Raw genomic sequence first — 17,061 nt, 5'->3', positions numbered from 1 at the left:
GTTTGTGCGCGCATGGAAAGCTTTTTAAGTTTCATTACACTACGAAAAAATTAAATTAGGAGTATGGAAATCAGGATAGCGTCACCATATGCGTAAGGGAGAGCTGGGAGCAGATGGTACTAGCATTATGAAAGGAAAGCTACCGGGAGAATGGTTATGTTATCCTTTAGAGGTCTCATCTCAGAAGTTGTTATCATGAGTTACAATTTTATATATGAATTGCTATTGGTTTCGACACTCAGAGCACCAGTACCGTCTCCCTGTTGTTCCAGATATCCAGGTTTTAAAAGCATCATGGCGTGTAAAAATGCAATTTCAGGACGGCTACTATGGGTATTAACACTTTTACCAACATAAAGCAGATAACAACGTTTCTACATTTTAGGATAACCTGAAGATGACCTAATAAGGTCGAAACGTTGTTCTCTTTATTTTGGTAAAAGTTTTAATACCCATAGCAACCGTCCTGAGTTTGAAGAGTTGAAGAGTCCGTCTCTTCAAGTGGGTTTCTCCTCATCATGTACCATGGATCTGGTGTCTCTCACTGGATAAATCGATTGGTTTTACATTCTTGATCAGACCATTCGATTGCTTTTGTAATAGATAGAGATATTTGATTGGTACCACATGTTATAGAATCGGTTTAATCTACTGTACTTAGGTTTAACGTAAGGTTTAACTCAGGTTTACACGACCCTCATACAAGACTACATATGTAACTAGTCAAGACGGGTCATTTAACTGGCTCGATTACTTCAAACACAAAATTCCACAACGAAAAAAAACAATTCTTGCACGAGGCACGCACATTTCCCATGGGAACGACTACAATGTAAATGTGGTTGAACTGATGTAACATGCGAGAAAGCCATCGAAAACCGCTTGAACCAGAAGACAAATAATAAAAGCCAATATTCTACTTTGGCCCAAACACTAGCTAATAACTCATAAACACAGCAAAATAACACAATTCACAACACTCATACTGCATTATTTTCTTCATTCGGTTATAACAGTAAATAGTTTTATGTTGATGTATTTATGAGATGAAACTTATTGTTTAATCAGAAGCTACAATACAACAAAACAATTATCTTTAAGTCTTATATAAAATATCCCAGAAGATATATTTAATTTTAATTTTATTCGCTAGGAGATTTATAGATTTCTCTTTGTTTGCAGCTAAGCAGAAGTATACACAATGGGTTATCTGTGCTGTGTCCAATACGGGTATCGAAACCCTGTTTCTACATTGAAATCCACGGATATTCCGTTGTGTTAATCGAAGGGGGAGGCACCAAAGTGCGTTTTTGCACCAACGGGGTGCGAAGCATCAGTTCTAGGCCTAACCTTCTGTTCGGTAAACTAATCACTGATTGTTTTTTTTTTCAGTCAAGAGCAAAACATTTTTCTGAGTTTGTGGATATATGTTGAACAAAAACTAGATTTCCTGCTGTAGTGTATAATTTGAAGTTTTATTTGTAGACAGTAACTCAAGTGCTTCACAGTTTTAACTATATTTCCCTTTTCATATTTAAAACAATTATATTTTAGTTTCTTTGTTTGTTTTTCAATTTTCGCACAAAGCTACTCGAAAGCTATCTGCGCTAGCCGTCCCTAATTTAGCAGTGTAAGACTAGAGGGAAGGCAGCTAGTCATTACCACCCACCGTCAACTCTTGGGCTACTCTTTTACCAACGAATAGTGGGAATGACCGTCACATTATAACGCCCTCATGGCTGAAAGGGCGAGCATGTTTGGTGCGACAGGGATTCGAACCCGCGACCCTCGGATTACGAGCCGAACGCCTTAACACACTTGGCCATGCCGGGCCTATATTTTAGTAATTCATTCATTTCCTTTAGATATATTGAGTAAGCCACTTAACGGACTGCTTATTTAAATTACATTACGTACCTCATTTCTTTCCTTGCCATTTAAACTACTTATGTAGTTATGTGTTCTTGTATGACTAGTACTTCTGTAGAATAATACAGTTCAATCGATAGATATGTCTAAACCAATCATAGAAAAAGGTTGGTAAGCTGCAGAGCACAATCGTAGGTTTTGGCAAGGTGTCATCGCAACTCGAAAGCCAAAAAATTTGAAAGAGATCCGTTAAAGTAATTTTATTAACCACTTTGCCACTTGAAGTTTAGGTGAATTAGAGAACGTTAATTTTTGCTATTTGAAGATTATGTGGTGAGAGTGGTTTCTTTCAGCTTCTTTCTTTTTTTTGAAAGCTGTTCAACAGCATATGTACATGTTTGAAGATTGTTTCAATTAATGAGAACTGTCTTCGGGTTACTTTTACTGCAATTTATCTATTAGTATTATTTATGAGTAGGTTTCAAAATCGCCACGAAATGTTGAAAGTTGCAATCTCTTCTAAGTTGCAAGTGTGTTTATAAAATAACTTGGAATATAAATCAATAGATGAAAGTGTTGCAGATATCTTTATAAAGTAATTTAAAATATAAATCAATAGATGAAAGTGTTGCAAATGTCTTTTGTAAAATAATTTAAAAAATAAACCAATAGACGAAGGTGTTACATATATCTTTATAAAATAATTTAAAATATAAATCAGATGACGAAGGTGTTACAGATATCTTTATAAAATAATTTAAAATATAAATTAGTAGACGAAGGTGTTACATATATCTTTATAAAATAATTTAAAATATAAATCAGTAGACGAAGGTGTTACAGATATCTTTATAAAATAATTTTAAATCACTAGATTAAAGTGTTGCAGGTGTCCTTATAAACCGATTTTTTAGTACAAAATCATGGATGAAATGCAGATGCCTTTATAAAACTATTTGGACTATACATCAATGGGTTTGGTTTGTTTGTTTATAATTTCGCGCAAAACCACACGAGGACTATCTGCGCTAGCCGTCCCTAATTTAGCAGTGTAAGACTAGAGGGAAGGCAGCTAGTCATCGCCACCCACCGCCAACTCTTGGGTTACTCTTTTACCAATGAATAGTGGGATTGTCCGTCACTTATAACGCCTCAACTACTGAAAGAAAGAGCATATTTGAATATTTGGTGGACGGGGATTCGAACCCCCAACCCTAAGATTACGAGTCAAGTGCTCTAACCACCTGGCCAGGTACCGGGCCCAAATAAATTGGTGAAAGTATTGCAAGTGTCTTTATAAAAATATTTGGAGTATAAATCAACAGACGAAAGTGTCTGCATAAGAGTTTATAAAACGAATTAGCAGTCTTAACTAATTGACGAACATGATGACTGATGAAGAAATAGTTATGACGAGCTATTCGGTCAAGGATGATTCAAATTACATTCATATTAACAAGTTATCAACATTTATATGTTATAGGAAATGACGTCAATACCGAAACTTTCCTTCGACCATTGAAGTTATATATAAAATAAAAATTGAAAGAGTGTATCGATGTCAGTTTGGAAAAAAAAATTATGGGATGTACGTGTTATTATGAATGTAACTTTTGACTCAACTATATCGTTGCATATTGAAAAGTATTTATAATTTACTTGTTATCATAAACAGTGTGTGTTTTCTCATAGCAAAACTACATCGGGACATCCATTGTGTCCACCGGGAGTAATCGAGCCCCTCATGTTAACTTTGTAAATCCGAAGACTTACCCCTAACCCAGAGGGGGACATCATAAAATGAATTTTTATAAATACATAGGAATTTACACAACTCAGACTGTACTGGCTAGTTTAAGTGCAGATTTCGGAATTATACAGCAATATTTTAATCACACTGACAGAAATCCGTTATAATATTAAACGTAATGAACGCTATATTTTAACAATAATATTAAACGTAATGAACGCTATATTTTAACAATAATATTAAACGTAATGAACGCTATATTTTAACAATAATATTAAACGTAATGAACGCTATATTTTAACAATAATATTAAGCGTAATGAACGCTATATTTTAACAATAATATTAAACGAAATGAACGCTATATTTTAACAATAATATTAAACGTAATGAACACTATATTTTAACAATAATATTAAACGTAATGAACGCTATATTTTAACAATAATATTAAACGTAATGAACGCTATATTTTAACAATAATATTAAACGTAATATATTTTAACAATAATATTAAACGTAATATATTTTAACAATAATATAAAACGTAATGAACGCTATATTTTAACAATAATATTAAACGTAATATATTTTAACAATAATATTAAACGTAATATATTTTAACAATAATATTAAACGTAATATATTTTAACAAACCATACCCTTGACAATAACACTGGAAGCTCTAGTTTATCTTGTCGCTAACAAGTATAAAAAGACGGTTACCATCAGTTAATGAATCGATGAATCTTTCCATTTAAAAACAGATTGTTTTTAATGTCTCTAATACGAAATTGAAACAAGTTAAGACTTTTAGAATTAATTATTAGTATGAAGATATATTGTCTGGTAAACAAATATCGTTCTATTTGTTGTATTCATTTTATATCAAGGAAGACATTTACGATATTTAAAGAGAATTTGCCTATTTCGTTGTCATGCAGTTTTTTGAATTTTGCGCAAAACTACACAAGCGCTATCTGCGCTAGCCGTCCCTAATTTAGCAGTGTAAGACTAGAGGGAAGGCAGCTAGTCATCACCACCCACCGCCAACTCTTGGGTTACTCTTTTATCGACGAACAGTGGGATTGATCGTAACATTATAACCCCCCCCACGGTTGATAGGGTAAACGTGTTTGGTGTGACGGGGATTCGAGCCCACGACCTTCATATTACGAGTCGAACACCCTATTCATCTGAATCTACCATGCCCCATTTTCATACACTTTTATTATATTGACAATAGAAACATATTGATTTGAGTAGCTGGAACTGTAAAGATGTAGCCTTCTGTGAAACAAAGAAATGTTGCACATCACAAAATTAAAGATACTTGTGCAATAATTTACACGAGGCTTATGATAAACATTATAATATTTTTTAAAATGTTCTCATACACAAAGTCCGTTAGATTAAAAACAAAATATTGTAAGTTTTCGGGCTTACTGTTCAGCCACTAGAAACCAACAAGCTTAATATTTCTTATAAAAATCGTGTTAATTTTTTTTTAAATTTGTCTTTCGGACTCAAAATGGGAAATATGTGAAAACAGCCTTTCTGGTCTCTATTTTGTCTCACATAAGTCACCGGCCTTTCGTTTAATACTAGAACTCGTCACTTTTGGTTTCGAAGATGAGAGATAAAAGATCCTCTGAAAAGATCTTGATATATAAATCATAATAGTTTAAAAAATTTGAGATTGAACGAAATGCCTCCTGAACAGTGAGTTGTAGAAGACAAAATATTGTTCTGAAACACTATATTAACACGATTTTGTATCCGAAATAAATATTACCATTATTTTATATTTTAGACATAATGGTTTCTATTGCTTTCTCAACTTTTGAACTTTGACATTGAAGGTATTATGGGATATATAAAAATATCATTATTCAGCTGTAAAATTAACCTTTGACCTCTTCCCTATATCCCGTATCATTTAAGTATGCTATAGACTTCACGTCCTGCACGGGTTTCCAATAAGTTGATGATAATGCTATAGTAACTAGCTACTCGGCCATGGTCACCTTAAACAAGGTTCTATATACAGCAGTCAATAACCTTGCGTGTAACAGATACTAGTAGTTTACACTAAATATGAATGAAACCAGAGCTATTCTGTTTGATCAAGAAAGGGAATATTGCCCATACCGAAATATCCATCTGTTTACATATGCCGCATTACTATAGATCTATCTAACGCAGTTAAACATTTGGGTATCGACTGATTTGGAAGACTCATCTAGCAACAGCCAACATAAAGGTCATCTGAGATTTCTCACTGGATTCACGTGCAGTGTGGGTCCACCTTTTCTCCACTATTCACAAAAAAGCCTTTTTTCATCCTCGCATTATCTGTGGTATATGTGCTTCTTCTATTTACGAATGTGTTAGGACGCCGTGACCTCTGTCAGAACTTCAGAATAAAACTAATTGATCCAACTCGCGATTTATGTGGTCACACTTTCCAACACCCTTCGTCATCTTCAGGAGCTCCGAGTCAAATATATCACACGCTGCTTTTAGGCTTCCGACATCGTTCTTACCGATGTGGCTACCTCGTGTTTAACCCTTCCTTTCCCACAAACAAAGATATATCAAAGATATAGTTTTAATTTGTCACTTTTAGAGGTTTCATCTGTGGCCCAAAGCATTGTGGTTATCGATTAACTATCATTTGTAGAGATACTTGTTATATATCTAAATATTGGGAGTATATAACTCAGCCTCAGTTCATCTGTGTCACTAGTATGAAAATGCTGATGTTTTTGGTTTATATCAATAGTTCTGTCATACTTTTTATATTTATTTACGTATAAGATTTCGTTATTTTAAGAGTTAAATGTGGAATCATTGTATTGAAAAATTGTTGTAATACTTAAAAGTAAATAAACAATCTTAAAACTTTAAAAGTGAAGATTTATTCACACACAAAAATGAAAAAGGAAAGAGTTTTTTTTTAATTTTTTGGAGCTCCCACGGATAATGTTTTTGCCGATTTTATATAGAGAGCTGAATAAGTTATATCGGTAAAATATCCATGTGGCGAGATCGAGACTTTTATATTTCCAAGACAGGAATACCTCTTATGGTCAACGGCATTGGAAAACAAAGGAATATAGGTGCACCAGGACCACTAAGAGAAAAACCCTCAACAAGTCGTACCCCCGCGACCATGAAGGCAAAGAGCAGCATCTTGTAACCAGTGAGAATCCACAAATGAAAGGTCAGTGGCAAAAGCTGCTCACTTGTCCCAAGTAACAGTATACAACGTAATTAAAAAGTATTTTCAATGCAAGTGATACTGGCAGGGTATAGGTTCACCTCCTCGCCAGATGCAAAGCATGTGGGTTGTTATTCCATTGGGCTGTCGAAACAAGTATTTTGGAATTTGTCGTCTTCGTATAGTATACAAAATATTGAAAGCATATTGGACAAAGTTGTTTGCTTTGGACATAATGCCCTAACAGTGGAGCCTTTTACAAAACACAACTACACTGCATAACTAATGTCAAGCTGCATTGTTATCAAACAGAGCAAAGCCAGATGTGACAACATGGATAGAATTTGGCAAGCATGCAAGAAGGTTTGGTGTGCTTTGAACACGATATCGTAACAACGAAATCCTTTACAATAAAAACTAAAGTGCACTGCTATTATAATGATGCACGGTCGTCAAATAAAGCAAGACCAGAGATGGCGAGGTTTCAAAATTGTTTTAATACAAGCGTTTACCTTTCTGTACATATTTGTAAGTTACACAATTCATACAAATATTACGATTTGTAAAATAAAGTTCTTAGTTACGTATTGCTTAAATAAACAACGGGGTGCAATACTTCTCAAGTTGACGTACGATAAGTCTTAAGATAATATATTTTTAACGATTTTTATTTTCTAATCTAGGAGGAAAAACAACTTTCAATATGATTTCCGCGATGCCAGCTGTTGCCATCCGGCGGGAACGAAAGAAGAAAATCCGGCGCGTGTCTGCCTCGTTCAGCCAACAAAGCAATCTGTCGTCACTTGCAAGCTCACGTGCTACATCCCGCCAGTCAAGACGCACTCCGACACAGAGTGTCAGCACAATCAGCACTTTACCTTATTCGGAAAATCAGCTCGGAATCCCTTACCACCGTTACTGCCAAGAGAGATACGAGGCGGAGCAACAGAGGCTGCAACTTATTGTCTATGCAGGGGCCGTCTTGATAGTAACAGGATTGGTGCTGGCATTTATTGGAGTTGGCGCGAGATTGCCTACTGCTCAAAACATAGGACTGCTTTCCATTGGATTGGGTTCGATTCTCTGTTTCATCAGAGTGTTCTGTACCAGGCAACAAACCGCGCTTGTCAAACAGCCTAGGTTTGCAACTTCCAGCACTTCCGGTGACTCGCTTTATACCCTGGCACAGTCTTCCAGCAATGCCACAACGCCCTCAAACGAATCGTTCACATTTCATCCACTTCCGGTAAAGAGACTTCCTCTTTCGCCAACCCAGGAAAGCACCAGCACATCAGCGACTAGCTACCGCAGCACTAGTCTCACTCCTACTAGCCTAAACAGTATTCCCGAGACCCAGATACTAATCACGGACGATTCAGAGAGATACTGACTCGAGGAGTGTGGGGCAGCGATTCCACGGTACCAGCGACATCTGGATTACTGTAAAAATTGTAAATATTCCAACACCTTCCAACAAACCAGAATGCCGCGGACCGATACACCAAGGATAAAATGTATGCGACAGTTAAACGATAGCTAATCCTTCCTTCATTTTATAGCATGTCACATATACTTTCTAATTATAGACAGAAGCAAGTTAAAATAAAAAAACCAATGCAATTTTAGTTTAAATTGTACGACCTTTTCTTTAAATCTCTTCCCTACTTTAACACCCCCTAGATACGAATAAAAATATTAGTTCATTAAGTTATAACATTTTATTACCCACAGAGTTTGTTGTTTCTTATTGTTTTTTTTTGTTTTTTCAACAAATGAGCAACATTTGTCTAAACATCACGTGGCCTCTTCTTACGCGCTGCCCCACTGGTCCAGAATCTTTCCTCACGTTGAGCGTACCCTGACTCCCATGTGCTCAGCTTGTTCGATTACATTGTTCAATCAATAAATTATGACAAAGCAATAATACCATAACCAGAATGTTTGTAAAGAACACCACGACTCAATGTTTATTTACAACATGCTTTGAACAAAAGTCCTGTCAAAGTTCAGTAAATTAAAAACGAAAAAAAAACAGATACCAAGACAGAGACGACGAATCTAAATTTTTATTTTTAATGACTTCAAATAATCTCAGCCGTGAACTCATCGTGAGATTTATTCGTCTGGTTTAACTGATAAATGTTTCTATTGGTTCTCTTTTATTGTTAAGCATCTGACTTTTACTCGAGTGGAAAACCTAAAATAAGTAAATGTGCAAGAAACTGGAATCAGTGGACACTTCTGATTGATTCATCGTGGCACTTAGTACTGGTAATAAGATGTTTTTGTTGTGATATTCAAACTTGAGTTGGTTTAGGAATTTGTTATAATCCATTACGGTCAGTTAGTGTTGTCCCAAAATCGGCTGTTGCGACTAGCAACAACACTTTTGTTCTTTTATTTATAAAAGTTGTTATTTCGAATAGATTTACTTATTTCATTTGTATAAATATAATTTTATTCTCCAATAATTAATTTCTTAACATCTTCAGTTATTCGTAATTACGTTCAAATTTACTCAGCATTTTTAAAGTTTTTTTTTAAGTTTTATCCAAACGTTTCGCACAAATGACTTTTAATTTCAAAATGATGAATATCCATGGTGTTTTTATCACCTGATAAAGGTTTTAGCCATAGTTTGTTCGTAAGATGCACAACGGGTTAATTTTACCGTGTGCACTTCAGAGATCGAACTCCGAATTATCCTCTTATCCTCAGTCATTAAAAGATTTATTACTTCTCAAGGTTTAGCAATAATCGAGATATATTGAAATTTATGTGCCATTGTAAAATAATGTCTATCTAATCTTCCTTATAAATAATTTTTACTTCTTTTTCAAAATTAACTACACGGTTTCTTTGTGCTGAAAGACAAACCAGGGTTAATGTTTAATACTGAGACTAATGAAATGGGAAAAAAAATATTTAAAGCACCAACTTGCAGAAAAACTTTATTACACTGCTAGGCTTACACTAGGTGATTTTTTTTCATGGAAAGAATACCTGTGATTTAGGTATCTTTTATTCTTACAAACAAATCAGTGAGTTTTAGTAGTTCAGTTATAGTCCTTGGTATGCCCGTGGTTCCACTACAGAGCTCAGTATTTTTTTACAAACTAAACTATTATTTTGATCTTGTTTTGACAAGTTAAATTTACCATTAAAATATCACAGGTTTACTGTATTATTGAACTTTAATTCCAAAGAATTTGGTTTGTTTTGAATTTCGCGCAAAGCTACACGAGGGATATTTGCTCTAGCCATCCCTTTATTTAGCATTGAAAGACTAGATAGAAGGCAGCTGGTCATTACCACCCACCACCAACTCTTGAGCAACTCTTTTACTAACGAATAATGGGATTGACCGTCACAATATAACGCCCTTACTGCTGAAAGGTCGAGCATGTTTGGTGTGACGGGTATACGAACCCGCGACCCTCATATTAAGAATCGAGTGTCATAACCACCTGGTTACGTCCGGCCTTGTTTGTTTCTTATAAACAAAATACTTTATGCAAGAAACAATAATTAATATTAATTCCGATCACAAACAAGCTAAAAAGTAAAAATCAGTCTATTAAATATATCGTTAACGAACAACGTTGTTCGCTCTTCTATGTAAAGTGTTTTCTCAGCCCAAACGAGCCGTTTTTGCATATAAATTTCTCAACAAGTGGGTTTCTCGTCATCACTGAATATCGTTAACGATTCTTAGGCAGTACGTTCAGAGTCAAGCGTGGCCTAATGGTCAGTGTGCCGGACTGAAGAGATGAAGATTTGTTGTTCGTGTTCTGTTATCACTACAAAAAATACGTATGTAACTCAAAGTTTTTGGGCTGTGGGTACAATAAAGTAGTGGTTATCAAATTCCACTATTTGCTGAAACAAATTAGCACAAGCGTTTGTGGATGGTGTGAAAATAGCACAAGCGTTTGTGGATGGTGTGAGCAGCTGGTTTCTCTCTAGTCTATTACTTCAAAACTCAGAACGGTCAACACAGTCGTGTAGATTTGTGCTAAATCCAACAAACAAACACTCAGTTGCAACATGTTCCCTTTCGCTTGTGTAGTAATCCTGTGTTTTCAGAACAAGAGTTTGATTACGCCTATACAAACAGGCGTATAAAAAAGTAACTGTGGTACCGCGTTACATAAGTTATCAAAACGATACATCAACCACGATTTTAACGAGTGCAAAAGAAATGCGAGTATAAAAGAATTAAAACATGCACGTCGTTAAACGTGGTACAAATTTTAACTGACCAATAAAAAACATTCTTTATGGCATTTATTATGACGTCATCGTTCATCACTGAGTTTAGCCATTACGTAGCTGAAGTAATTTGTGTGTAAACGGTCCATTTTTTAAGTTATCTTATTTTTCCTTCTGTTTTTTTTAAATTTAATTTACAATGGGAAGTGTTTCTAACTCACGAGCAGCCTCCCAGAGAGATAACAACGACTCCCAAGGGAACGTATATTCGTCTTTGAGATAAGAACTTGGAGGTGTTTAAGACTGAAAGATGCATAATAGAAATGCAGTTCCATTATACAATATAGCCACAAGGGTGTTGTGTTATCAAGATAACATCTTTCGTAATATCGTTTTACACTAAAGCAATGAAAGCCACGGTTTTCCACGTATTTGTAATCTTCTTAAAACTAATCATGACCTTCCTCGTATCTATAACCAGTAGAGAATTTCTTCAAATTTGTGAGCATTCTCGCGACATTCGAGATTTTCCTCGTGAAGCGTGAGGTTGCGTGACGTAGTTTTACTACTTATATCTAAATGTTTGTAGATAGTTACCGTACTTACACTTCTGCCGCATAATTGATTCGCCAATTAATTTAATTAATTTTTCTATTATTTGCTGGAATATCTTATCAATATTTTTATATTCTTGACTGTATTCTGGTAACTAAAACAAATCTTCAAGAAAACGTGGATTTAAACTACAACGTAATGACAGCTTTTCCCATCTGTCTTCAACTTAAACATTGCTAAAACATTTAGTATTAGGACTTATACTGGAAATTTTCTTTTATTTGCTAACGAAATAAATTTCATGCGTTAAAATGTGTTAAATTAAAAGATTAATGCATTATTTTCGACATTGGATGAACATTCCTTGTTGTTATCTTCTGTTTTTGTTAAATTATAAACTCGTAGTTCAGAACCGGAAAAACGGCAGTTTATCCACTGTCTAAGATGTCATTTAGACTTCGGAAACATTTTCTAACAGGTTTGGTGTCATCGTGTAACATGTCTACTTTCATTTTGCGATACGATAATATATCTCTCCCGTTTTTAAACATAACTAGTATGACCGTAAATGTTGCTTTTGTTTGCGCATATTCCAGCCTTAGCGTCCTCTAGTAGGAATCAGTAGAACTAACATCGAAATAAAGGTAGTGTCTTCCAGCCGTTATATACGAAAATTCAGTAGAACGATGTTCAGTAGGGGGCCTAAAATTGTTACGTAATGAATAACGAAACAGAAACTGAGTTAGTTATAATAGTAATATTTAGTTCTTTAAATATATGTATTAGAGAAGTGGATAGAATGCAAATACGAAATTCCGTGAATTTCATCTGAAATAATTCCGATTTCTTATACTAGCGTCATGGAGTTTGTGACAACAGACAGTTTGTTAACGCTAGAAATAAGAGACTGCTTTAGTCTTCGCAATGTAGATATATTTAGAATTTTATTTAACGATTATTTTTTGATATGGATCCTCCGAACTAAAAGTGTTGTTACAGTATAGAGTGCTGCTACAGTATAGAGTGTTGCTACAGTATAGAGTGCTTCCTTTCCTTATAAAAGTATCGGTATAGAAGACTTTTCATTACAGCATTAGGCCTGATTGTACGCCTTCTTTGAAACGATATGCAAGCTATGTGAGATTATATTCTATAGTGATTATGCAATCATATTAGAAGCGGTTGTCGCCAGATAGTTTAGCTATTTTAGAAAAAAACAAACAAATTTCAATAGGAACTAATTATACGACTGTTATTTTATTATTTAAAGTTGTATGATATGCATACTTGTTAATAAAACTAAAGTTCCTCAAAATTCCAAACATGACTTGTCTTTATAATTTTCAGATACCAGTAAATACAAACAGAAACTGTGTTAATAATTGTTCTTAAAACAATGACGAAACACATAAGACACTGAATTAATGAAAATAACACAAAAATGATAGTTTGTTTGTTTGGAATAAAGCCCAAAGCTACACAATGGGCTATCTGTGCTCTGCCCACTATGAGTATCAAAACTAGTGGTTTGTGTTTCTAGTGGCGTGAGTCCGCAGACATACCACTGTGTCACTGTTAAAGTAAGTTACTAGGCCTTTTCATACTGAAACTACTGTAATAATTAGCTTTATTTTTTATATTGAAAAGAGCATTCTCTGACATGGAAACTACTTCTGTCAGTGTCCTTTTTCTATGGAAAGCAAGCAGTCTTTAATATGTGAACTACTTCTGTCAGTGTCCTTTTTCTATGGAAAGCAAGCAGTCTTTAATGTGTGAACTACTTCTGTCAGTGTCCTTTTTCTATGGAAAGCAAGCAGTCTTTAATGTGTGAACTACTTCTGTCAGTGTCCTTTTTCTATGGAAAGCAGGCAGTCTTTAATGTGTGAACTACTTCTGTCAGTGTCCTTTTTCTATGGAAAGCAAGCAGTCCTTTAATGTGTGAACTACTTCTGTCAGTGTCCTTTTTCTATGGAAAGCAAGCAGTCTTTAATGTGTGAACTACTTCTGTCAGTGTCCTTTTTCTATGGAAAGCAGGCAGTCTTTAATGTGTGAACTACTTCTGTCAGTGTCCTTTTTCTATGGAAAGCAGGCAGTCTTTAATGTGTGAACTACTTCTGTCAGTGTCCTTTTTCTATGGAAAGCAAGCAGTCTTTAATGTGTGAACTACTTCTGTCAGTGTCCTTTTTCTATGGAAAGCAGGCAGTCTTTAATGTGTGAACTACTTCTGTCAGTGTCCTTTTTCTATGGAAAGCAAGCAGTCTTTAATGTGTGAACTACTTCTGTCAGTGTCCTTTTTCTATGGAAAGCAAGCAGTCTTTAATGTGTGAACTACTTCTGTCAGTGTCCTTTTTCTATGGAAAGCAAGCAGTCTTTAATGTGTGAACTACTTCTGTCAGTGTCCTTTTCTATGGAAAGCAAGCAGTCTTTAATGTGTGAACTACTTCTGTCAGTGTCCTTTTCTATGGAAAGCAAGCAGTCTTTAATGTGTGAACTACTTCTGTCAGTGTCCTTTTTCTATGGAAAGCAGGCAGTCTTTAATGTGTGAACTACTTCTGTCAGTGTCCTTTTCTATGGAAAGCAAGCAGTCTTTAATGTGTGAACTACTTCTGTCAGTGTCCTTTTCTATGGAAAGCAAGCAGTCTTTAATGTGTGAACTACTTCTGTCAGTGTCCTTTTTCTATGGAAAGCAGGCAGTCTTTAATGTGTGAACTACTTCTGTCAGTGTCCTTTTTCTATGGAAAGCAGGCAGTCTTTAATGTGTGAACTACTTCTGTCAGTGTCCTTTTTCTATGGAAAGCAGGCAGTCTTTAATGTGTGAACTACTTCTGTCAGTGTCCTTTTTCTATGGAAAGCAAGCAGTCTTTAATGTGTGAACTACTTCTGTCAGTGTCCTTTTTCTATGGAAAGCAAGCAGTCTTTAATGTGTGAACTACTTCTGTCAGTGTCCTTTTTCTATGGAAAGCAAGCAGTCTTTAATGTGTGAACTACTTCTGTCAGTGTCCTTTTTCTATGGAAAGCAAGCAGTCTTTAATGTGTGAACTACTTCTGTCAGTGTCCTTTTCTATGGAAAGCAAGCAGTCTTTAATGTGTGAACTACTTCTGTCAGTGTCCTTTTTCTATGGAAAGCAAGCAGTCTTTAATATGTGAACTACTTCTGTCAGTGTCCTTTTTCTATGGAAAGCAGGCAGTCTTTAATGTGTGAACTACTTCTGTCAGTGTCCTTTTTCTATGGAAAGCAAGCAGTCTTTAATGTGTGAACTACTTCTGTCAGTGTCCTTTTTCTATGGAAAGCAAGCAGTCTTTAATGTGTGAACTACATCTGTCAGTGTCCTTTTTCTATGGAAAGCAGGCAGTCTTTAATGTGTGAACAACTTCTGTCAGTGTCTTTACTGTATTGATAAGAAACTCATAAAGAGACTCATTTCGTCTCTAGTCTTATCGCTACTCTTCTGTATGAAGCTGTCGTCATTGGCTTTCGTTACTATTTGAAAATAATTTGAAAGAACGGCTACTTAACACTCGTCTGAATTATAAGGTACTATTGTCACTATTTAACACTCGTCTGAATTATAAGGTACTATTGTCACTATTTAACACTCGTCTGAATTATAAGGTACTATTGTCGCTATTTAACACTCGTCTGAATTATAAGGTACTATTGTCGCTATTTAACACTCGTCTGAATTATAAGGTTCTATTGTCGCTATTTAACACTCGTCTGAATTATAAGGTACTATTGTCGCTATTTAACATTCGCCTGAATTATAAGGTACTATTGTCGCTATTTAACATTCACCTGAATTATAAGGTACTATTGTCGCTATTTAACATTCGCCTGAATTATAAGGTACTATTGTCGCTATTTAACATTCGCCTGAATTATAAGGTACTATTGTCGCTATTTAACATTCGCCTGAATTATAAGGTACTATTGGCGCTATTTAACATTCGCCTGAATTATAAGGTACTATTGTCGCTATTTAACACTCGCCTAAATTATAAGGTACTATTGTCGCTATTTAACACTCGGCTGAATTATAAGGTACTTTCGTCGCTATTTAACATTCGCCTGAATTATAAGGTACATTTATTGCTACTTAACACTCGGCTGAATTATAAGGTGCTTTCGTCGCTATTTAACATTCGCCTGAATTATAAAGTACTTTTATTGCTATTTAACACTCGCCTGAATTATAAGGTACTTTCGTCGCTACTTAACACTCGCCTGAATTATAAGGTACTATTGTCGCTATTTAACACTTGCCTAAATTATAAAATATTTTCGTCGCTATTTAATACGCGCCTGAGTTATAAAGTATTGTCGTCTGTTTACGTGTAACAAGTCTTGTTGTTTAGTTTGGATGGAAAGAAACTATCGCATGCATTATTAGTTGTTTTTTGAATTTCACGCAAAGCTACACGAGGGCTATCTGCGCTAGCCGTCCCTAATTTAGCAGTGTAAGACTACAGGGAAGGCAGCTAGTCATCACCACCCACCGCCAACTTTTGGGCTACTCTTTTACCAACAAATAGTGGGATTGATCGTTACATTATAACGCCCCCACGGCTGAAAGGGCGAGCATGTTTGGTGCGACGGGGATTCGAACCCGCAACCCTCGAATTACGAGTCGAACGCCTTAACCCACCAGGCCATGCAGGGCTGCATCATTAGACGACATATGTTGTGAAAGGTAGTTTGACAATAGCTGTCTCTTCAATCTTTATCGAACAAGAAACATCCTATGTGAATTCCACTTTCACTTCAGCTGTTTTAAAATGAAAAGATGCATTTCACTTGTTCAATCAGAAGTATAATGCAATAGGAATTATATTTAAAAAATGTGATTATAAAGGAATCACAAGAAAATATAAAGAAAGTTAAATGAACTGGAATCAAAGTAGTAACGGTGCCTAGTTTTTATATAGGTTGTCTAAGAATAAATGTCGTTTTTGAACCGTGAAGTTTGGAAAAGTATAAACCAGTGTTGTAAAACATTATTTAATCAAAGTAAGCACCATTTGCTTCAACACACTTTTTCCAACGTGCTGTAGAAATCAGAGTTTCTGTGGTCAATAAACTGCCTTAAAGTTTCCTCTGCAGTTGCATAGTTTTGAAAGTGTTTATTGTTTAAAAAGTTGTCAAAGTGCTTTAAAAAATGAAATTTTGTAGGTGGAAGACCTGAGGAATAAGTTGGATGAGACAGAACCTCGATTCCCAATTCGTTCAATTTTTGGAGCGTCATCCTTGACAGGTCTCATGACACAGATTTTATTGATCAAAAGTCAGCTTATGGTTTTACTTTTTTTTTGTTCCTGGGCAGAAAGTATTATTTCCCAATGCTTATGTTTAAAGTAAATGGAAAAGATCTATTTTCATCTTCAAACTTTGCTAATGTGACCTGGGTAGTGAAATTTCAAATTTACCCATTTTCCAGAACATTCCAGGTAGGTTC

General features: G+C 35.2%; 1 protein-coding gene across 1 annotated transcript in view; it reads left to right on the top strand.

The window, feature by feature from the left end:
• The window catches only part of LOC143224787 (uncharacterized), a 76,398-nt gene extending 63,509 nt beyond the window's left edge, over positions 1-12,889 (top strand). The window contains exon 2 of the mRNA XM_076453090.1: positions 7,525-12,889. Within this exon, the coding sequence (XP_076309205.1) occupies positions 7,545-8,231 (687 nt within the window). The 5' untranslated portion in view covers positions 7,525-7,544 and the 3' untranslated portion in view covers positions 8,232-12,889. The remainder of the gene's footprint in view (positions 1-7,524) is intronic.
• The last annotated feature ends 4,172 nt before the right edge of the window (positions 12,890-17,061 follow it).

The sequence above is a fragment of the Tachypleus tridentatus genome, chromosome 9, assembly GCF_004210375.1.
Source record: "Tachypleus tridentatus isolate NWPU-2018 chromosome 9, ASM421037v1, whole genome shotgun sequence".
NCBI lineage: Eukaryota > Metazoa > Arthropoda > Merostomata > Xiphosura > Limulidae > Tachypleus > Tachypleus tridentatus.
This window is presented reverse-complemented; position numbering and strand designations above follow the sequence as displayed.